The sequence below is a fragment of the Berghia stephanieae genome, chromosome 12, assembly GCF_034508935.2.
Source record: "Berghia stephanieae isolate SIO BIC M18660-M18661 chromosome 12, UCSD_Bste_1.3, whole genome shotgun sequence".
NCBI lineage: Eukaryota > Metazoa > Mollusca > Gastropoda > Nudibranchia > Aeolidiidae > Berghia > Berghia stephanieae.
Window position 1 is genome coordinate 13,030,930 of NC_088371.1, and position 24,618 is coordinate 13,055,547.

Consider the following 24,618-nt stretch of genomic DNA (forward strand, 5'->3'; position numbering starts at 1 on the left):
ATATGGGAAGGAGGTAATCCAATAAATAAGATTAATGAATTGATAGCAGACGAGTTGCATCCCTTGAATTTGTCAGTCAGTCGTGATAATGATGATCAAAGTTGTAATAAATTACACAACGACATGTAATTGGAGTTACAATATCCGTAACTGCCTATAGTCAGTGTAGTCAGATACTCATTTACTCCCGGGTCGAGTGGCTTATGTAAATAAAGCGCCTTGCCTAAGAAAACAAAATGGCTATGATCACTGTTTCACATCCAATCACTGACCACGCTTAACACTGCTTGACCAATCATTATCACCATAACCAATAGAGACTAGAAATTATCTGGCAGAATGACGATTTACAAGGCCAAAAGACCCCACCCAGAGGGTATGACTCTTTAAAACAGGTGATCTTAAATAAGTTTGTTTTTTTTAAAATACCAACACCTAAGCACACAAGTATGTAATATATGCATAGCTGAATATTTTTATTTCATATTGTACACATTAAACAAGGCATCCGGGGTTATAGGACATAAATTCCTAGTTAGTTTAACAAAAAATATATCGCATTTAACATATCAAATCACATTTAACGTATTAAATCACATTTGTAATGTATGGCATCAGGTAAGTGTCAAGTCAAAAATTCACACCAAAAAATAAATAAGTCATCAAAATAAGTATTGTTTGTTTTTAAGGTTTTTATGAAACTTGCACGACATTCAGGTCATATCAGCGCCAGTAAAAAGGAAGAAAATGGGGTAGTAAAAAGTTCTAGACTTACAATTAAAGCACCCAAGAAAAGGTAAGACAAAGGAGAATTGGTACAAATAGGAAACAGATGCAGATACAAAGAGCACACTAAAGTATTTAGTTTGAGATCACCTAAAAGTCTCATCCAGTCACAAGCACAGGTCCTCACTAAGAGGAATACACTCAAATGTTTACAAATCATATATAATATGTAAACAAAGCATAAAACATTACCATCAACATAAGTCAAATACTGCCAATTTATTTATTTTTTAGGGGCTATATGGCATTTGATTCCCTTTAAGAAGGTCATTTCAGTGCCTGTTAAAAAACAAAAAGATAATGGAACAGTCAAAAGATTTGGATCTTGTAATTCAACAACTAAGAAAAAACGTAATAAATGAAAAGCAGACCCAAGAACAGAATATCCCAGTAGCTAGACTGACACTGATAGAAATTCCGACTCGGAAACTGCAACAGGGTTTCGTTATTTTTTATTTTTGAGATGACTTACAAAGAAAAAAAATATCATCTCTCACAAAAAGGAACTATGCATTTGACTGCTTCCCTCTATAAGGACCCCTGCCAGGACCAGGAAAAGAGCCGAGCAATCTCAATCCAGAACAAAGAAAGAGAACAACAAGAATAGGGAAAATTGATATAGGAGTTTTGAAGACACAGCAAGTGAACTCTTTGCCCACCATGAGAGGTCAGAAGACCCACCCAGTCAAAAGGTTTAGATCTTGATATTCAATCACTAAGTAAAACAAGGGGGGATGCGTTTAACATAATATATCAGAATCAGACCAAAGAGCAAAATATCTCTTTAGCTAGTCTCAAACCTATTAAAAGTCCCAGGCTTAACCAACAAAACTACATGACGCGGGATGTGTGAAGAAGGAAAGGAATGAACAGAGGGCCAGGATTTAGCCAAGAACTGGACTTTATCTGGTTAGTTTGCGATATACGGATGTAACATGGATGAATGTGTGCAGTTTTTTTTTTTTCACATGTTCCAGCTTAAAGCAGCGATATCTACATGTTACCATCTGGGACTAGAAGCTATATCATACTTGTAAAATGAGATATTCAAGCAGAAAAAAAATATTTTAAAATTTTAAAAATAAAATATTGTTAGTACCATGAAAAAAAAAAGTCAGAAAAATAAGAACAAAAACATTTTTTTTCTATATACTGCTGTAAATATCATGATTACGAATTCAAATTCAAGCATAAAAATAGCTGATAATCCAACAGTTCCGTGTGAATCAATTATAAAACATATATACAAGTTTTAATGACATTTTAATAAAAAAAATGGATTTCATCACTTTGCCAATAGCAAATAATTGAGAGACCTTTTTCAACATTACAGGAGTTGGTGACCATTTCAACATTAAGGGATTCGGTAACAAATTCAATAGTAAGAAATACAGTGAACAACTCAACAGTAATAGATTCTATAACCATTTCAACAATTACATAAAAAGTGTATTAACATAGACAAAGAATTGCATGACCCCAAGATAAACTATGTTTCTCAACAATTGACGACATAAGTGTAGTGCATAAGTGCATTCTTTTAGAAATTCAGAAAACAACTCAACAGTAATGGATTCAATAAACATTTCAACAGTTATATAAACAGTGTATTAACAAAGACAAAGAATTGCATAACCCCAAGATAAACTATGTTTCCCCACAAATGACGACACAAGTGTAGTGCATAAGTGCATTCTTTTAGGTTTTAAAGCCAATCTATTAAAGCGTCATCATTTATATTTTTTTCTTAATTTATAGATATATCATTTTGACCTTATCAAAATTATATCTTTTAAAAAACAAAAATGTATCATTAAGAGTAACATCATGACTTATAATCTAGATATTTTTTCTTTAATCATTTGCTAATAATAGATCGTATTATAGATCTTTTTGTTAAAAGTTCACAGAATGATGAAATAAGTTATAAGAGTTGATACAACTACAACTATGAGGAAAGGATCATTGTTACCCTATGTGTCATTGTTAACAATAATAATAATAACAATAATAGACTCTTATATGTGCGCATGGTATCCTCAACAATGAGGCTCTTGGCACTTTAAATTAAATCAACACAAAACAATACAGAGAGTACATGACATTAAAAAAATTAATATTTTCAAGGATTTCTTGAAAACAGACAATGATTTGGATTCTCGGTTGCTCTTTGGAATGGCGTTCCATACAGACGGATCAAAATGAGAAAAGAACTTATTCCTGCCTTTGTACGAATGTGTGGGATAGCCAAACGGGTGGTATCATTGGAGAAACACAAAGGTTAACAGAAAATTTGTTGCTCAGTCTTTGGGACATGCTTGCCCCCTCGTCTGGAATTCTATCTCTTTAGAAACTAGGAAATGTAAAACTATTTCATTATCTAAAATGATTTTAAAATTTGGGCTTGACTTTCAGTATTCGTGGTCATAATGTCTCTGGTGAAATGTGAGCCATTGTACAAACCTTTTGGGTGAGTATGTGCTTGTGTCTGTGTTGATTTTAGGGTTAGGATTCTAAATTGCTAAATACAGTGATTTAGAGCATTTGAATATGGATTTTTGTACAAATGACTTATTATCATCATCATCACTATTTTGTGACTATGCAGTCTATGTGAAAACTAACATTAACGAAAATATTGTAGAAGAATCACTTCAAGATTTTTACACGTCTTGGCAAAAGGGGTAAAGGACTATATTCATAAAAGAGGTCTTGTAGTATGACACTCGCTTTTTGATTCGAAGGTACCGAGTTTAAGTCCCGCTCTGAGCGATGGTTAGTGGAGTCCTTGGAAAAGGCTCTTTACTCATATTCTCTCACTGTACTCTGGTGTAAAATGAGTACTTGGCTGTTAACAGCGTTGTATCTGTCATTAAAAAAAATGTAACATCGTTTAACAGGCATCATGTATCATCCTACATCTTTTGTGTTGCTGTTGGCTAGGGACCCCTTGTAAAGCGCTTTGAGCTTATATTGTTCTATATAAAAGCTCGTCATTGTTTGTTTGGGGTTTTTTGTTGCTTTTTTTTCCTGCTTTTCCATTGATGTTTGCATGTCTTTCATGTCATCCTTTTAATCTCTATTTGTTCCAATATTTGCCTAGCTGTATCAAATGGAGAAAAGAGGAGTATAAAGTACCATATTCTTCAATGGACATTGTCCAAGTAAGCACAGTAAGGCGTGTTGTTTAGGAAGACATCATTTCAACAATATATCATAAGTAACAGCATAAGATTCTTGTCATTGTACATTCGACATCAAGTCAAAGTGATACTAGTCGGCTAGAAGCCGTGGACTGTAAAAAGTAATAAACAAAAATGAATATAACAGCTTCAAAAAAGAACAAAATACCAAAACACTGAACGTTTCAGGCTCAAAACCCTTCTTCAGCCAACAACAAAAAACAATAAAGACATAAATACATTACTAAATTCCAGATTGACGACAGAGATATTTTTTGGGTCCTCTCAGTAGAAAAATCCAAGCCTTTCTCAAGTTCAGCATAAATGGAGATCAACAAATTTGTTTGACAACAGTCCATCCGCGTGAACAAGAGAGAGAAGAGTTAAACCAAATATCATTGCACAGCAAGATTGTCAAACAAACAATTTAAAGTATAAGTAAATGCAAGAAAAGCAAAGTGGATAAAATAACACGTCATACTTTTTAAAAAAATAATAATCTTAAAGTTTTCAACAGAAAAACAAAAGATACAAAAAAAGTAGTGGAATAAGAAAAGTACACATACAGTGAAAACGTATGCTAAGAAAACTACCATTTCTCATTGATTGATTTTTTTCCAGAGAGTAAAGAGAAAAAAAGGATTTTTAAAAAGTACCTACATCTTGTACCTAAAAACATCTTTCAGAATAGCAAGTATGATATTCAAAAAGTAAATAAAGATTCATCGTTTTTGTTTGTTTTTCATTAAATATCGGATTGAATTTCTCATTGAGAATTCTGCCACCTCATATTTTCTGTGAATAAGTTATAGTTTTTTAGTAAATTATGTCCCATAATTTTCTATTCTCAATGATTTAAAGTACAGTCTTTATTTTATTATAGTTACACAATGATTGGTACATGAACTATTTTAAACTACTAGAGAAATTTGCAATAAAAAATTATTTCCATCGCAGAGGTCTTCAAATGGGTTTGTAAAGGCCATCGCGGCAACTTCATCAGTGATCATTAAAACCTGGCATTGGGAATTTTCCAGCAAATTCCTGAACTTCAGACTTGAGGGCTGCAATTCTATCTTGAATGTTGGAATCTTCTAGGACGAAAGCCTTGAATTCTTTTAATGTTTCTGGAGGAGAAAAAATCATTAACAATATTGAAATCAATCTATTAACAAAGTCAATATCTTCAGCAAATTAATTCTAATGAATTAGATGTGTGAGATAACCATTTTGGTAGGTAGACCTTTTAGTGGGCCAATATCAAATTAAATTAAATTGAGCTTTTTTATATAGCATAATATCCACTAAATGAGCTCAAAGCGCTTTACAAGGGGTCCCTGGTCAACAGCAACATTTAACATGTAGGACAGGACATGACGCCTGTTAATTACAAATTTTTGGACAAAGACAACACTGTTAACGGCCATGTACTCATTTTACACCTGAGTACGGGAGGGAATATGAGTAAAGAGTCTTTTCCAAGGACTCAACTATGCGCTGAGCGAGGCTCAAGCCCAGGAAACTTCTGATCTGAAAGCGAGTGTCATACCACTAGACCACATAGCCGCACATATTCTTTGTCAATAACACAATGTGGTTAGATGACCAGGTCATTTCAATAACACTTTTACTTCTATCAAATAAATGCTTATTTGTGTGAACTTTTGCATAGGTAACTCTAGGTGACAGCCGACAAAAAATATTCTGAAAAATTTTCATGGAATGAACGACATTTATGTTTTTATCACACATTCTTCTACAACTATTTGGCATAATTCTTTTTTACCACCAGGACCATTAATACATGGAACAGTTTAAAATTCAGACCTTCAGACTTCAAAAGCATAAATCACTTCAAAAATACCATTGACAGGGAATTTCATGACTTAAAATATGTATTTGATGAATAGGTTTTTAATTGTTATAGTTTTGATTGCTCGTGATGTCAATGATAGTTATGATCAATTCAGGGAATTTTTTACCTAAAGCTTTCTTTCTAATTTTTTTTTTTTCTCAGGGTAATCAAAGGCCTTTTGACCTAAGCAACGCTTACAATGATATGTTATGTAAAAGAGGTCTAATATGGTGACCAAATAACTTTTGGAAAACATTTTATAATACTGGATATCCCATTTCCCCTCAAAACTACCCATAAATTCCCTTATTGCCCAATGCTACTCACTCGTATTTTTCTTGGCCTCCAATGTGATGTCCACACCGGCATGCAATAAATCAACAACACGTTCAAAGTCAGACTCTGTAAAACCCCTCGTAGTTAAGGCTGGGGCTCCTAAAAACACAAAATGAAAAAGAAAAAAGAAAAAGGTGACCTTTTTATTCCCTATAGACAGTAATAATTGAAAACAGCAATATAAAAACAAAAAGAAAAAAAATATCTATCCAATAATTGATTATAGAAAGTGACAACTGAAAATGTACAACCAGAAGAAATTCTGATTTGAAATTGATTTAATTCATATAAAGATTAAAATGCTCTGGTGAGCATATTCTTTCAGAAAATGAAAGAGAAAAAAATGCAAATCCAAAATTTTCACCTTCCGACTGATTATGTCATGGACTGAAACATATGATTAGTATTCTAGTCAATTTACTCAAAATATTTAAACTAAAAATTATTGCCAAACATCTTCCTTTTCTTTTCTTTTTAAGGGTTTTACGGCACTTGCAACATATTAAGGTTATATCAGCGCCAGTAAAAAGGAAGAAAATGGGAAAGACAAATACTAGAATTACAATTGAAGCACCCAAGTAAAAGTAAGACAAAGGGAAAATGGGAACAAATAGGGATCAGATGAAGATTCCAAGAGCATAGCATAGCATACCATCAATGTAGTAAGTTTGAGATCACCTATAAGTCCCATCCAGACACCAGCACAGGATCCAACTAAGAGGATTACACTCAAATGTTTACAATACACATTCAAAATAACTATACATAACAGTGAGAGGATCTACAAGGAAAAAAATTTCATCTCCCAAAACAATATCTATACATTTGACTGTTTACCTCCCAGCCAAGGCCAGGACAAAAGCAAGTTATCTCATTCCAAGACAAAGACAGAAAGCAAATTGGAAAACAGCTATAGAGGGATAGAAGACACAGTAAGTGCCTCCCTGCCCACTGTGGGAGGTCGGGAACCAAACCCAGCATAATAATACTAATAATAATACTAATAATAATACTAATAATAATACTAATAATAATACTAATAATAATAATACTAATAATAATAATAATAATAATAATAATAATAATAATAATAATAATAATAATAATAATAATAATAATAATAATAATAATAATAATAATAATAGTGCATGGGCCAGTGGGCGAAACCCTCCCCCCCCCTGGGGGAGTTTTCGCCACATGGTTTTTCTGAAACAGCAATATATCTTGAGTATTAATCCGGGTGTTACCGTTTTTTCAAGTGTCATTTACGAGAGTTACGGCCCTTGAAAGGTCATTAGGTGCAATTTTTTGTGAAATCGTTTTTGTGCATAAAATGGTTGTTTATCACCTTAAAGTTGTTTCACATACAATCAATAATGGAGTTTTATTGTAATTTCTCATTTTTTGCCTCATATCATAAAATATTTTACAAAGCCATATAGCGTTCTAAAATCTTTGATAGCCATTTTCTCTATAATTTGAAAAAAATATATTACAGTGTACTTGTTTCCCTTCAGGATGAATAAACAAGAGGGAATTTGCACTAGCACAATTCAGGCATGCTTCAGGGACATATAGCACAAATTAATCCGGGTGTTACAGTTTTTTCAAGTATCATTTACAGGAGTTATGGCCCTTGAAAGGTCATCGGGTGCAATTTTTCGTGAACTCATTTTTGTGCATAAAATGATTGTTTATCACCCTAAAATTGCTTCAAATGCAATAAATAGTGGAATTTTATTGTCATTTCTCATTTTTTGCCTCATATCATAAAATATTTTACAAAGCCATATAGCGTTTTTAAATCTTTGATAGCCATTTTCTCTATAATTTGAAAAAAAAATCTATTACAGTGTACTTGTTTCCCTTCAGGATGAATAAATAAGAGGGATTTTGCACTAGCACAATTCAGGCATGCTTCAGGGACATATAACACAAATTAATCCGGGTGTTACAGTTATTTCAAGTATCATTTACAGGAGTTATGGCCCTTGAAAGGTCATCAGGTGCAATTTTTCGTGAACTCATTTTTGTGAATAAAATGATTGTTTATCATCCTAAAATTGCTTCAAATGCAATAAATAGTGGAATTTTATTGTCATTTCTCATTTTTTGCCTCAGATCATAAAATTTTACAAAGCTATATAGGGTTTTTAAATCTTTGATAGCCATTTTCTCTATAATATGAAAAAAATATATATTACAGTGTATTTGCTTCCTTTCAGTGATAAATAAACAAGAGGAATTTTGTACTAGCACAATTCAGGCATGATTAATGGGCATATAACACATATACATTTGTAACATTTGACCTTGCTGTAGCAAAGAAAGCTTACGATATTGTCTGGCAAAACCCACAGCTTTACAAAACAGTCATTATTCACCTGGGTGTCTTTCACACCATAATTTCATACCTTGGTGCCCTGGGAAAGCTCCAAAGTGGATCTGGTTTTGAAGAAATTGTGACTGAAGCAGGGCTATGTGCACATGGTTCTATGGATAGGGTTATGAGTGGAAAGAACTACAACAGGGCTATACGAGTGCATGTGTCTGTTTTGGAGGCTCTAGAGAGGCTTCTGCTTGCAAAATTTGAGCAGGACACGGATTCAAAACTCAGTAAAGACCTCATGTCTTACATAAAGGAATTCACCGAAGGAATTTCAAGCCATACAGCTAATAAAATTCTCCAGTCAATTGTGTATGCTGAGTTATTTTCCCAGTATGAAGCCTTCAAAGAGAGTGTCCGCTCAGGAAAGTATGGAAAAACTGCACAATACTGGATCCAATACATGGACAGAGTTTGGCTTCTCCTCCAGTTTCTGCGAGCTACAAAGACAAACAACTTTCTTCTTCATATATCTTGTTTAAAAGAACTGTGCCCACTGCTTTTTACCATGAATCACCACAATTATGCCAAGTATCTCAGTGTATATTTTGTGTCACTAGCCAACCTGATTCATTCCCACCCAGGGGCAGAACAAATGTTACAAGATAATGGATTTAGTGTCTCCAGATCAAGGACGCCTGCTGGAAGAATAGCAGTTGATATGACCATTGGACAAACAATAAACAAACATGCAAAGACAAAAAGAGGTATTGTTGGGTTCAGCAAGAGTCTTCCAAGCTATTACCGTTGGAGTGTTTGTTTTTGTTTTTGTTTTTAAGGGTTTTACCGCGCTTGCAACACATTAAGGTCATATCAGCGCCAGTAAAAAGGAAGAGAATAGGATAGTAAAAAGTTATAGAATTACAATTAAAGCACAAAAGAAAAGGTAAGACAAAGGGGAACGGGTTCAAATAGGAAACAGATGTAGATTCCAAGAGCACACCGTTAAAGTACTTAGTTTGAGATCACCTAAAAGTCTCATCCAGACACAAGCACAGGTCCCAACTAAGAGGAATACACTCAAATGTTTACCAATCATATAATATAATATGTAAACTAAACATAATACAATGCATAACAGAGAGATGATTTACAAGGAAAAAAATATCATCTCCCAAAACTATAACTATACATTCGACTGTTTCCCTCCCAGTCAAGAAACTCCGGCAAGGATCAGGACAAAACTAAGTAATCTCATTCCAAGACAATGACAGGAAACAATTGGAAAACAGGTATGGGGGGATAGAAGACACAGCATGTACCTCCCTGCCCACTATGGGAGTCGTTGGAGTGTAACAAGACACAATCGAGCAGAATATGTATCAGCAACCCAAAGAATGATCAGCAACAACAACTGTATAGATATAGACACCCACAAAGAATTGAGCCTTGCAGAAAAAAAAGACAAAGTGAAAAGCGAGTGCAAAAGATCCTCCAGGCATTTTCAGCATTTATCAATCCCTTTGAAGTTGAAGATGGTCTGGTCAGTCTAGCTTCAGGAATGAAAGTGCAAGAGGATGTTGCTGATGACCTGCTAGCCGTGGAAAAAAACAGGAAAAAGATTGTTTGAAAGTTTTGTTGAAAACAGACTGAAGGAAAAGTCTGTAGAATTTCACAAGCCATTAGAAAGGAACAAGACCAAGACATTTGCATCATTGAGGAAAGTGGTAACAGTGAAAAAAAAGACATGAACGTGGTCAAAATCAAGGAACAGAGAAATTTATTTGGCCAGCTTCTTGTTTTGTCCCAAGAGCACAGTGTTGATCTTCAAAAAGTTCTTGTAAGGATATTGTTTTTATGTACTTACTGCATCTTGAATCAAGAATCCCTTTTGAGTATCAATTATTCTTCATGATATAACAATGGGATTTCGTTCAAAAGTCTTCGGTAATGATGCTTCACTTGGGTTGTGAACAAATTAGTCTTTTTTCATGATATATCTATTGTTTTTACCACATCTTCAACTTACTTTTAAATGTGACAACTGGACATCAATACCATGTTTAAAAAGAATGAAAATTATGATGAATTTGGCATCCCAAAAAGTGGAGAAAAATTTAAGGGTTGCGTACACTTTTAGTTTTTCCTGTTACGTAGAAATATGAAGGTTGTTGTTGAGGCTTGGGCCATAGCTTTCTTCAGTGCTACATTTTTAATGAACATGCTGTTTTTGGCCATATTTAAAATAATTTTTGTGTATCTCATGTAGTTCCATATCTGAAGCAGACGTCGGAGGTCATCTTCCGCCAAGCTGATCTATCTCTTGCCAGTTCTATTAAAGCAGCGCCACCTTTCTCAGCTTCATCTGTCCAAGTTCTTATCCCTTTCAAATACGTTATTCTTTGTCTTCCTCTTATTCTTTTTCCATTCATCTTTCCAGTCAAGGCGAGTATTTCCAAACCAGGGTGGCGGATAATGTGTCCTAAAAATTCCATTTGGCGTTTGATGATTTTTGTTATCAGTGATCTTTTTCTGTTTGCCATTTCTAAAATTTCTTCATTTCTTTTCCTTTCCATCCATGACACCCTCATCATTCTTCTGTAAAACCACATTTCCACTGCCTCCAGTCTTTTAACCATGGTCTTGTTTATGGTCCAGCTCTCACAACCATATAGCAGCACAGACAGTACATAGCAATCCAGGACTTTAATTTTTGTTTTCATGCTAATATTCCTGTTTTTCATAATTGTATGCAGCTGGTTGAATGCATTCTTCGCCATACCTATTCTTTTCTTTATTTCAAATTTTTGTGTAAAACACTGAAATAGCCCATAAGTTTAGATATGACACTTCATGAGATTACTGACAAATTGTTTCAACTTTCTGTGAATCTATATAATATTTACAAATTGAAAGCTTGTGCACATAGTTTGATAGTATATTCAATTTCCTTCAGTTTGATACCCAATTTGCATATATTTGAAGTAATATTGTAGTCTCCAGAGCCTTTGAAAGAAATGTTGTCTCTTTTTTGCAAGGGGACACAACTCACTTTTTTCAAAGAGCCATAACTCTCTTAAATGACACTTATTTTTACGGTAACAGTGAAATTTGTATGGCCAATAAGCTCTATTATTTGAAAAACATAGTGGCATAAACTCCCAAAGGGGGGGGAGGGGGGGTCCCAGTGGCCTAAGCACTATAATAATAATAATAGATATTAATTGTCCATAATTATGGAAATTTGTCATTTAGTTACACTTGTTATAACGTTATATGATTATACAGGGTTGATTACTTAAATGCACAATTTTAAACTGTTTGGGCCAGACCTGAAATATGCTTAGTATTCTAGTCAATTTACTACTCAAAATATTGAAATCAAAATGATTGCCAAACACTCACCAAGCCTGAGACCTCCGGGTGTCATAGCACTCTTGTCACCGGGACACGTGTTCTTGTTGACTGTGATGTAACACAACTCTAGGACCCTTTCTACTCTAGCACCATCCGTGCCTTTGGGACGCAAGTCCATCAGGACTAAATGGTTGTCTGTGCCCCCTGAAATGAAATGAGAATGGGTTAAAATTGATGATGTGTACGGTATTTGCAGATCTGATAACAACAAATTGTGAGGCTGTGTGGTCATGTGGTGGTATCAAACCTCCACCTCCACTTAAACCTAAGGAAACCTGGAGAAGAAGAACTGTACAGAGAGTATTAAAAGCACAGGGCCTCAGCCCATCCAGTATGCAACCCATGCAGTGAGAATACTGGTGATCACTTGCTGTTGCCTCAAGTGCAGAGAGGACTGAGTGAGTGAGGGTTAAATATAATTGTGACTTTATAATATTTCAAATAAATAAATAAAATTCCCATTATTCATCCCCATGGGAAAATTTGTTTTTAGGGTCTATTCCAAGGGAGGACTGGAATAACCCAGGAGTCAGCCACAGTGTAGCTGAAAATTGAGCTAAATAAAGCAAGGTGACTTGCTTGGCAGGTGGTTGAACTCGGTACCTTTTGGGTAGGAGGAAAGACCAAACTTCTGAGCCATGCTGCCCCATATGGTACATATGAATACCAAATGTAAAGAATAATAAGTTTCTTACCACTAAACTACAAAGCTGTTTCAAATCATTTATTGCTATTTTTTTTACCTGAGACAAGTGAATACCCTTTGTCTAGGAGGGCTTTGGCCATGGCTTTGGCATTCTTTAACACTTGGGCCTGGTATGCTTTAAAGTCTGGTGACATGGCCTGATGAGTTAAAAGAGGAGAAGAAAAGAAAAATTTATTTTAAAAGAAAACAGAGCCCATCTGAGCCAAATGGGACCGGAGTTTATAGGTTAAAAAAAAAAAATCGACATTGAGCCTAATGACTAATTTTTAAAAATTCCCTTGGCTTTGGCATTCTTTAACACTTGGGCCTGGTAGGCTTTAAAGTCTGGTGACATGGCCTGATGAGTTAAAAGAGGAGAGGAGAAGAAAAGAAAAATTTATTTTTTAAAAAAACAGAGTCCATCTGCGCCAAATGGGACCGGAGTTTATAGGTTTTAAAAAAAAATCGACATAGAGCCTAATGACTAATTTTTAAAAATTCCCTTGGGATCAATAAAGGTTTCTATCAATCTATTTACCATTGTTTATTTATTTAATGCACTCATTGTTAATTGTTTTCTTACTCGATACCTATATATTCAACAACAAATAAAAGCATCTAATAAATTATTTATTATTTAAAATTGGAAAATAATAATTCATACTGAATTACTTATGCCAATGTCAAAGTCAATTGAAGGAAAATTTGACATTAAATTTGTTGAGTGCCTATCCATGATGACTAATTCAATTACCTGTTTCATTGCCACAGCAATGGCGCCAATCTGATGTTCATGAGGTCCCCCTTGTAAAGAGGGGAACACCGCCCCATTTACAGTCTTGTCATAGTCGTATAAGATCTCTTTTCCTGTCTTTTTATCCACAGACTTGACTCCTTTGCGATAGAAAATCATGCCAGCTCTGGTTTTTTAAAAATTCAAAAGAGAGAAATATTGGAATTTGTCAAAAATTTTGACCTACTGAATTAATATTTTGGTGTAAGAATCTGATTTTACTTCAATTGAATAAATCCTTCTGTAAGATTGGTAAAAAACCAGCAGACAAATGTTGTTGTAAATTTGTCTTCTCCATCTAAATAAAGGAAAATGTTTTATTATAACTGAAATGTATGTTTTTGTGTGAAACCAAACACCATCTGTAATCTTATCCACATAACTAAACCGTGTCATGCACAAGTCCATGAATCAGGCTAGACTCATATTAAAGTAGTCCTTCAGAGCCATTAGGCCAATGGAGCGAAGTAAATTCCAGTTTCTACAGTGTGAAATGGATATTAGCAATTGCTTGCTACCCCTTGAATAGAATGCAAAATTCTTTCTGCCAGGTCTAACAGACAAGCTAAACAATCACTGCTGGATGGGCAGGGGGGAAGGGGAGGGGTCAGAAAAAAAACCTCGGCTTCACCTGGGATCGATCTCCATCTCTTTGAATGTAAAGAAAGAGCTCTATCAACTGAGCTATCAGGATCCCCCCAGACTCATGCTAAATAATGATAAAATTAAGATGATTAAGGCTCATCAACCAAATATTTGAATATAATTTCAAGTACAGATTCTTCCTCATTTGTAAAGAATTTTTTGGAGTCTGTATTGATTTATTCTGCAGCGCAATAATGTAAAAATCTAAATCTCTCCACTCTTACCTTGGACCCCTTAGGGTTTTGTGGGTGGTAGTGGTGACTACATCGGCGTAATCAAATGGAGAAGGAATGACGTCAGCAGCCACCAATCCAGATATATGAGACATGTCCGCAAGCATGTGAGCCTTCACCTCATCACAGATCTGAAAAATTATGAGATTTTCTTTAAATGGAGGATAAATTTAAAAAATATTCTCAAAACAAACACTTTTGAGCACAGTAGAACAGTCAAAACAATTGAAGAGATAAAGTACAGAAGGAAAACATATATATATATATATATACATTACTCAGAGCAAAATTTCTCCAGTACAGTGTAAGAGTCAACAAAATTGAAGAGATGAATTTAAAAAAAAATTATAATAATAAATAATAAATAATAATAATAATAATAATAATAATAATAATAATAATAATAATAATAATAATAATAATAATAATAATAATAATATAATAATAATAATAATAATTATAATAATAATAATGACGATGATGATGATGACTGTAATGATGACGATGATGATGATGATGATAATAATAATAATAATCATAACAATAATAAAATTCATAGAATTAATGTGGGACAAGCAGTATGGTCTTTGCTTCATACCCGAAAGGCACGAGTTCAATGACCAGCCACACTTAGTGATCTTCAGCTAGTCAACTCACCCTCGCTTAATTTATGGACAGAATCAACATAAATATTCAGAGCACATAATAAATGTGAGGCACCCTAGAGAAATTGTCAATAATTCACATTTGATGGAAATTGAGTTATTTGTATGTTGTAAAAGAATAAACAATTTTCTACACTTTGTCATTTATTCATGAAAACTATGAATTGGCTAAGTTATAATAGTAATTTGAGGTAGATAATTCATTGAAAAATGCCATTTATTCATGAAAACTATAAAATGGCTAAGTTATAGTAATTTGAGGTAGACAATCCATTGAAAAATGCCGTTTATTCATGGAAACTATAAATTGGCTGTTATAGTAATTTGAGGGAGACAATCCATTGAAAAATGCCATTTATTCAAGAAAACTATAAATTGGCTAAGTTATGGTAATTTGAGGTAGACAATCCATTGAAAAATGCCATTTATTCATGAAAACTATAAATTGGCTAAGTTATGGTAATTTGAGGTAGACAATCCATTGAAAAATTTCATTTATTCATGAAAATTATAAATTGGCAAAGTTATAGTAATTTGAGGGAGACAATCCATTGAAAAATGCCATTTATTCAAGAAAACTATAAATTGGCTAAGTTATGGTAATTTGAGGTAGACAATCCATTGAAAAATGGCTTTAACAAATACGGTTTCAAAAGTTTACTAATTGTCCTAACGTCGTTCAAAGTGCTGCAATGTGGGGGGGATGCCTGGGTTGTTAAGTCTTCCCTCGGAATAAACCCTACAGTATATTTTTTTTCTTCTTTAAAGATGAATAAAGGCCCATGAGGGCAGAGTTTAAACCCAGTTTTCGTTGGTTTCTGTAGCATTTTAAATTGCTTATTGTCCTCTAGAAAGAAAGGACACTACACTATATCAAAGGGCTTTTCACTAGATCATGCAGATCCAGACTACAAATCACTAATGTTTGGACGAGGGAGTCACAAAAACCTCCATTAAACATGAGTATCAAAAGAAAAAGAAAAAGAAATTGATATTAAAAAGTTGTCTAACCTTCCAGACAACGACAACACATTGTTCCAATCAAGTCTTACCTCTCGATAAATTTTGTATTCCAATAGTCTAGAATAAGCAGTTGTTCCAGAAATGATCAATTTGGGCTTGAAAAGCCTTGCCGATTCCCTTAGCTTGTCGTAGTCAATGTAACCAGTCGCAGGCTGAAATGACAAATTCAATATTGAATGATAAACAGGATTTATATTTATATTTTCATGGACCTGGGAAACATTTTGAAAAACAAACAGATGTCGTTCGGGATTAGATTCCGAGTCTTGAAGTGCTACGTGTGGCCAATCTTGTTATACGGATGCGAAAGCTGGACTACAAATGCAGAAACACAAAAGAACATTGAAGCTTTTGAAATGTGGAGCTTGAGAAGGATGCAGAGAATATCGTATACTGCACACAAAACGAACGAAGAAGTGCTAAAACAAACATACCAACAAAGGAAACTAATGCCCTTAATAGCGGATCAACAACTATCCTTTTTCGGACACATAGTAAGGAAAGATAAGAATGAATACCTGGCAAGTTGTGGAAAAATAGCTGGTAAACGCGCCCGGGGGAGACACAGAAAAAACTCATAGACCAACTGAAGGGCTTCACCAACCTAACAATCCAAGAGCTGTTTGAAAAAGCAAGAGACAGGGAGGAATGGAGAGAGATAATTCATGCAGTATCCGAAGCCTGGACCAGGCATGGAACCTAGAAGAAGAAGAATATTTATTTATCTGTGTATCTGTCACAACAAGATCTTGACAACCTCAAAACTCTGGCCCAGGACGGTGACCAATGGAAACAATTAACAACTTGGATGCAGAGAGCAGATATACTCATCAACTATGACTGAATCACACAATTCTCAGCAAGCATCATTCGGACTGCAAGGCTTACTACTACTACTACTACTACTACTACTACTACTACTACTACTACTACTACTACTACTACTACTACTACTACTACTACTACTACTATTTATTATTGTGATATATTAAATCAACACTTACGTTCAACTTGTAAGGCATAGACTCAAAATACAAAGAAGTGGCTGACACTCTTTTGGTATCTGTCATAAAGCCATGGGTTAGACTGTAGGAAAAGAAATAAAGATAGAATAAATACATTCTTTTTCTTTATGCTATTGTTCAGGCTTGTATACCTGTCGTTTTACCATGCATATTATAAAAACAATTAATATCATTGATATCATTATTATCACACAAATAAGGAGGGGGGGGGGAGTGGTTGAATGATAAAGGGATTGCACCGAGTGGGGGTCAGAAAAAGTCTCGAGTGCATCCGGTATCGATCTCGGTCCCTTTGCGTGTGAAGTAAGTGCTCTACCAACTGAACTATCGGGACCCCCTTTTGGTTGGTGAATTACCAGTTTACCATCACAGATTAGCTAGGTCAAGCTTCTAATGATACTGCATATATGCTCCCTAAAATACACAACATGACAAATGCCACAGATTTGAACACTGGAAGACCCATCGTTTCCGCCATTTCCTGCCCCACAAAAAAAATTTATCTCTTCCTTGACAATATCTTTTTAAAAAATCCGTCATCAATCTTCCCACAGATTTTAAAGATACCAATCACACCCTTCATCTATTCCACGACCTCAGCTTCACACAACCCGACAATAGGCTCATATTTACGATCGATGTCCACAGTCTCTACACAAGCCATCCGATACTTCATCCACAGACACCCAATACCCGAATTTAACACCTTTTCACTTAAGTCCTTCAGAGCCATTTGGCCCATACAGCAGGAGTTTATATCCAGGTTGAAATAGTAAGAAATGGTCATTAGCAATTCCTTGCTATCCTTTGGATAGGATGTTAGTCTATCCCAAGGTACTTTTTGCCAGATCTAACAGTCCAAGGTACCCAATAACTGCTGGGTGGATAGGTAGGTCAGAAATAAATCTCGACTGCACCCAAGATCTATCATGGTCCCTTTGCATGTGAAGTGAGTGCTCTACCAACTAAGCTATCACCCCTAAAACTGCCTCAAAAGCGATGAAGAAAGAAAAAGAAAAATATCACAAATTACAAAAGTCAGAAAAAAATAAAAATTTCAAAACCCTGTACATTAATATATTCACAATCGTTATAGTAATAGTATAAAAAAATGCAGACCTCTTACAGGTATAAAAAAAAAAACCCAAAAAACAACATAAACAACAAAATATACATTTTTCCCAAAACAGGAGAAAAAAAAACCCACACTAACTCTAAATCCATATTTTCTACATTAATCTAATTATATGTCTTGCCACATAAAATGCCATAGAATAACTGAAGTGTAGTTTACTTAAGTTACACAATACATCCCTGTGTGAATAACAGTGTTTCCACCAAACTTTCTCAATTTTTTTATATCAACTTCAGAATTTGAGCATTTATACAGGGCCATCTCCACTAAATGTGCTCTTTATAAGATACCCTTGTCAACAGCAGCACAAAACACGGTGGATGATGAGACATGACACCTGTGAGGCGATACAACAATTTTTTAAAAATAACTGACTGTTAACTGCCAGGTATTTATTTTACACCTGAGTACAGTTAGAGAATATGAGTAAATAGCCTTTTCCAAGGACTTGAACCCAGGACCTTCCGATCAGACAGCATGTATCATACCACAAGACCACATAGTCGCACATGAAAAAACCCCAAAAAACCCTTAATCTAAAATGAGGGAAAAAGGTGGTTAAAACTTGGCCATATTGCCTCCCAAAATTTACAATTGAATTTACAGACAGAATCGGTGTAAGCACTTGTTGTTGTATCAAGACCCACTTACTGTCCACCATCGGGGAGATCAAGGCCCATAATTCTGTCATGAGGGTTCAGTAATCCAGTAAAAGCAGCAAAGTTTGCAGGACTTCCGGAATAGGGCTGGACATTGACTCCCCACTTTTCTGGGTCCAATCGGAATGCCTCTAGGGCTCTTTTCTGACAGAGCCTTTCTACCTTGTCAATCTGTTCATTTCCTCCATAGTACCTGGAACAAAATAAATAAACAAATATGAACATTTTTTCTATATATCTACCATGCTCATTGCGCTTCACAAAGTTTTTATTCATTTCTCCAACAGGCTATCCATATGGAACCAAATTTCCATTACATCCTGTACTTGTTGCCTGTTAGTCGTCCTGTTTGTACTAACACTCTTACAATATCCACCACTGCCTATAGCCAGGTACTCTCTCACACCTGTGTAAAGTGCCTTACCCAAGGATACGATGTCGGGACCATTCATCCAGCCAATAAAAAATTGAATGGAAAAGATGGTTCTGTGGGTTGAAAAACAGAGGCAGACCAACAACAGGCGACTAATAAAAAAAAATCTGTACAAGGGTCAGGTCCGAAAATGGTGTCTAAACTCTCAAACTTTTTTAGTCGTCCTTCATAAGAGTCATAAGCCCTATGGAGCCAGAGCTTATCCCAATTTCTATAGCGTTCAACCGACAATAGCAATTGCTTGCTAACCTTTGGACAGGACTGTACTCTATCGCAAAATATTTTCCGCCAGATCTACCAAACTTATAACTTGAGCTTTTATATAGCGCAATATCCACTAAACATGCTCAAAGTGCTTTACAATGGGTCCCTAGCCAACAGCAACACTTAGCATGTAGAACAGGACATGACATGTTAGGCGATATTACAATTTTTTTTCGGACGGAGACAACGCTGTTTGCGGCCAGGTACTCATTTAACACCTGAGTACAGTGAGAGAATGTGAGTAGAGAGTCTTTTCTAATGACTCAACTATGCGCAGAGAGAGGCTCGGACCCAGGACCTTCCCATCCGAAAGCTAGTGTCATACCACAAGACTACATAGCTGCACAAAAAAACTTAGCTACCCAATCACTGCTGGGTAGTCAGGGGGCTCAGAAAAAATTATCAATTTCACCCAGGATCAATCCAGGTCCCTTTGTGTGCGAAATGAGTGCTCTATCAATTGAGCTATCAGGACCCCCTACTCTTGACTATACTCAATACTCCCATCCTTTAACTATTTTTTTTTTTTTTCTGAACCCTTTCTCCAAATTCTAAGCACATGAGGATAAATGTACAATGGGGTCTAATTGAATAGCAGCAAGGAGAAATATAGGTACCCTGTGATAGAATAAAAAGATCGTACTTAGAATAATCTAAATAATTTAAATGTCAATTTTAATACATTAAAATAAATTAAAGCCAATAAAAAATGAAGTCATTGTATAGAAATTAAACAGAACAAGTGTGTTTTAAGGACACTCTCAAATCGGTCATGTTACATGAGTAGACTTTTTCAACTATAAACTTCCTTTACCTGGCACCAGGGTAACCTTCCGAATATTTATTGGTCAGACAGGATCCTAACACTTCCATCACAGCACGACTAGTAAAATTCTGTAAAAACAATAAGCATAAATAAATGAATAAATAAATAAATAGAAAAATAAATAATGTCTTTCGTTGAAAGTAGGACAAAGCTAACTTGTTAAAGAACAGAAATTAATAGAAGAAGAATTTAACATCAATTTACAATTGTCCAGCATGAGACCCTCCAGAAGTTTCATAGAAGTGTCAACATCATCAGATCCCAGCTATTCAAAAGATGCAGATAAAAAAAAAACTGGGGCTTTTTATGTAGCATAACATCAACTATGTATGTACTCAAAATGCTTTTCAAAAGGCCCAAAGCCAAAAATAACACTTAACATGTAGGACAAGGCATGACATTGATAAGGCATTATTACTGTTTCAAAAGAGACAATATCATTGCTGGCCAGGTATTTATTTTACACACGAGTAAGGTGAGAAATTTGAATATAAACTATAAAGCATTCTCTAAGGATTCCACTTTGCTCCACCCAAAGTTAAATTAAATTCAAATTGAGCTTTTTTATAACGCAATATCCACTAAATATGCTCAAAGCGCTTTACAAGGGGTCTGTGGGCAACAGCAACATTTAACATTTAGGACGAGACATGAAGCCTGTTAGGAGGTTACAATTTTTTTGGACAGAGACAACACTGTTAACGGCCAGGTACTCATTTTACACCTGAGTATGGTGAGAGAATGTGAGTAAAGAGTCTTCTCCAAGGACTGAACTATGCGCCGAGCGAGGCGCTAACCCAGGGCCTTCCGATCCGAAAGCGAGTGTCATACCACTGGACCACATAGCCGCACAAGTTGATCTTAACCAATGGACTTGCAATACCACCAGGCCACAAAGTCGAACTTAAATAATTTCCAACACATCCTTAAATATAAACATGCAACCATCATACAAAGGTGTCGCAAGCTAAAAGAAAAAAAAGGTAAGTCACATGCCTGAACAGACTTAGAGACAAGCTCTGTTTGCATGGCAATATTCCCTTTCACTTTCACTAGATCTAAAAGGAACCAGCAATACCACAGATAATGAGATGAAAAAAAGAAAAAGAAAATCAATAGAGAAACATATATGATGCTAAATTTTATTAAGCAAGATGATATTATTTGATATCTAATTACTACAGAGATTTACTAAACTATCATATGATTTATTTTAATACTTTTGTCTAGTTACTTGTATTTCATTACACTCGTCTAGTAAGAACAATTAATAATAAATTTCACACTTTGTAGCCTTTTTACACTGTTTGTTACCATGATCTAAATGCTTTACATATTTATTGTAATGATAATGTATCAGAAACAGTAGTCTATGCACGTATAAATAAGACTTTATATAAACAACCTCTGATGCAATGAGCTCCAAACCATTGGACTGTCTGAACTTTTCTGCTTGGATAATTTCATACAATTCTGGATCTTCATCTTGTACAGAATCTTGTCCTGTGTACAGGCATCTGACAGATCGAGTCTGTGGCAAAACCTGAAAAAAAAGAGAACATGATTTTAGACAGTTTCCTTAACAAATCTATTGTTGATTCTACTTTTCGACAAAATTTACTAATCTATCTTCTTAATAATATCAGTATATGTTGGGGATGAACTGGATGCTGAACAATGAGCTAAATTGATTTTTTATTTTCACAAGAATAAATTAACTGTTCATTGCTTCACAATTTTCATCTCAAATCAATTGACTTAAAATTCAAATTTAGGCCACCATCCGCATAATACCAGATTGAGGTAGTCGATCGGAATATATTTTTTAAAATTACACTTTTTTTTTTGTTCGTCTTATAAAATGGTTTGAACAATTGGAATCTTCAAAACTATGACAGCTTTTTTTTTTCAAATCAAGACAGTTTTCAGAAATGAAGCAGCAATTCGGACTCAAGTCTGAATTATCCCCCACGGCTATTTGAACCCAATCTTCAATGAGCATGCACAAAACACGGGGGAGGGGGGTACAGTGTGGGCAATTCGCAGAGGGTGTAAGTGATAAAGAAATGGAAGATTTCAGAAGAAATTTTATTATGCCCAGACTGTAGAAGGATTGTTGCCTGTTTAACTCTATCAGAATATTTTTTGTCCTGATTTTCTTTGGGCATCGTGTAAAAAGAAAAGCTTTTTTAACCACAGTTATTTTGTATGACTTTTGTTCCTTTAGAAGAGTTTTAACGCTTTTCTTTTTTGATTTCTAACTGGACTTCCAATTGATCTATATTTTGTCTTTCTCGTCAAATATAAGCAATTTAGACGACCTGTTGATGGTTTCTATAATTGATACTTTGATTTTCATCAATTTTAGTAATTATAAATAATCAAAATTAAAAAAACAAAAACTATACTAGACTCGGAGTCTGAATAGCCAAGCATTCCATAAAGTAAAGAATCCATGTTGAGTTATTGTTATAGTTCAAATAATGACATCTCGATCAACTGCAAAATTCTTTTTTTTCATTTTCTATATTAATAACTAAAGGGGATATTATTCACTGTGACAGTGTCTGGTATATTTTTGTTTGTTTGTTTGTTGTTGTTTTTGTTTTTGTTTTTTGGTGTTTTTTTTTTAATATTTTAATTTTTGATAATTGCATAAAATCAATGCAAATCAAAATTTCAATTGTAGTAACTATCAATAGGTAGTCTAAACCCGGTTTATTTGACGAGAAAGACAAAATTATGGATCAATTGGAAGTCCAGATAGAAATTAAAAAGAAGAGTTAAAACTCTTCAAAAGTAACAAAAGTAAAGTCAGTCAAAGTAATTGTGGTATGAATGAAAAGCTTTTCTAACAACATAACACGATGTCCAAATAAAATCAGGACAAGAAGAAATAATTATAAAATTACATATTCTGATAGTGTGAGAGTGAGTGTGAGACAGGCGGCAACAATCCTTCTACAGTTCAAAGTCAGGGTACCAGTCAGTGTTAGGGTTATGGGCGATCTCTTTTTCTAGTTCTTTATCACTCCCACCCTCTTGCTACTGCCCACATTGTGTCGTCCTTCCCTCTGTGTGCGCACAAACCTTAGAGTTTGCGTCCGAATACCCACGGGAGACTAATCAAATCAGACTCGAGTCCGAATTGCAACTTCGATAACGATAGAGATATTATTTGTGTTAGCCTCTGTACTGTATTTGTCTTCTCGATTGATATTTCTCATGTTGCAGAGGCGGTGGAGTTTGCTAGTTAATTGCTATCTAGTTTTTGGGATTTGGGTCGCAACAATTTACTGCATTATTAATTATTATTTTGACTTGAAAAAGTTTAAAGTCAAAATCAAAAGTCAGAAGTTCAAAGAGCGAAAGTGAAAGTAAATTCAGTTGGTAGAAAATGTCCAACTTGTAACCATTTTTTACCTTCCTCAGTCTGGTTAAATGATTCGTAAATTGCCTTATGGTCGCCATTTCAATTGACGACACGTTCCTCCCAACCTTGCTTTACAACTCGATTGCAAAAGTAGCCTTGAATTTATGACTGCAAGATAAGCTTTTTATGTTAGATAAGAAGAAGAAGCGAAAGTAGTTGACACGATTTCTGCTGCATTGCAACAAGACGAAAGTTAAAAACTTCGACTCACTTCATCTCTTGTTGTTAAAAACTTAGTCTGCCCATTGTAACAGATTAATTATTTTATGGATACAATAATCTGACTAACTATTACTAAATCAGTATGGAGTATGTGAGTATTAAATAAGTCAGTAGTTTACACTTTAAGGTTTTGAATAGGAATTTCTATATATGAAGTTATGTCTTTGAGACACAAAGCCCAAAGCCTTCGAATTTCGAATCCAAGTTTTGAAGGCAGAGGACTGTTGACTAATCAAAAGACAATATTTTGACACACCCCCATTCTCCCCCTCCTGAAGGTGACACGCGACCACAATTAATGAGAAACGTACAGAGGCTCAAATATTAATAATAATAATAATAATAATAATAATAAATAATAATAATAATAATAATAATAATAATAATAATAATAATAATAATAAATAATAATAATAATAATAATAATAATAATAATAATAATAATAATAATGATATGATGCTATGACTACTACTACTACTACTACTACTACTACTACTACTACTACTACTACTACTACTACTACTACACTACTACTACTACTACACTACTAACTACTACTATACTACTAACTATACTATAACACTAATAATAATAATAATAATAATAATAATAATAATAATAATAATAATAATAATAATAATGATATTAATAATAATAATAATCGTCATCATCAC

The 24,618-nt window shown here is 34.5% G+C and overlaps 1 protein-coding gene across 1 annotated transcript; it reads right to left on the bottom strand.

Annotated features, from left to right (window-relative positions):
- Positions 1-450: 450 nt before the first annotated feature.
- LOC144958155 (serine hydroxymethyltransferase, mitochondrial-like) lies at positions 451-24,151 on the bottom strand. The gene is made up of 12 exons (XM_078889915.1): positions 23,712-24,151; positions 21,694-21,831; positions 20,277-20,356; positions 18,758-18,958; positions 16,951-17,032; positions 15,976-16,098; positions 14,250-14,389; positions 13,342-13,507; positions 12,646-12,745; positions 11,891-12,046; positions 6,151-6,258; positions 451-5,095 (listed from the first exon to the last, which is right to left on the bottom strand). Exons 1-12 carry the CDS (start codon positions 23,757-23,759, stop codon positions 4,968-4,970), a joined length of 1,470 nt encoding a protein of 489 aa, XP_078746041.1. The 5' UTR covers positions 23,760-24,151; the 3' UTR covers positions 451-4,967.
- Between the last annotated feature and the right edge of the window lie 467 nt (positions 24,152-24,618).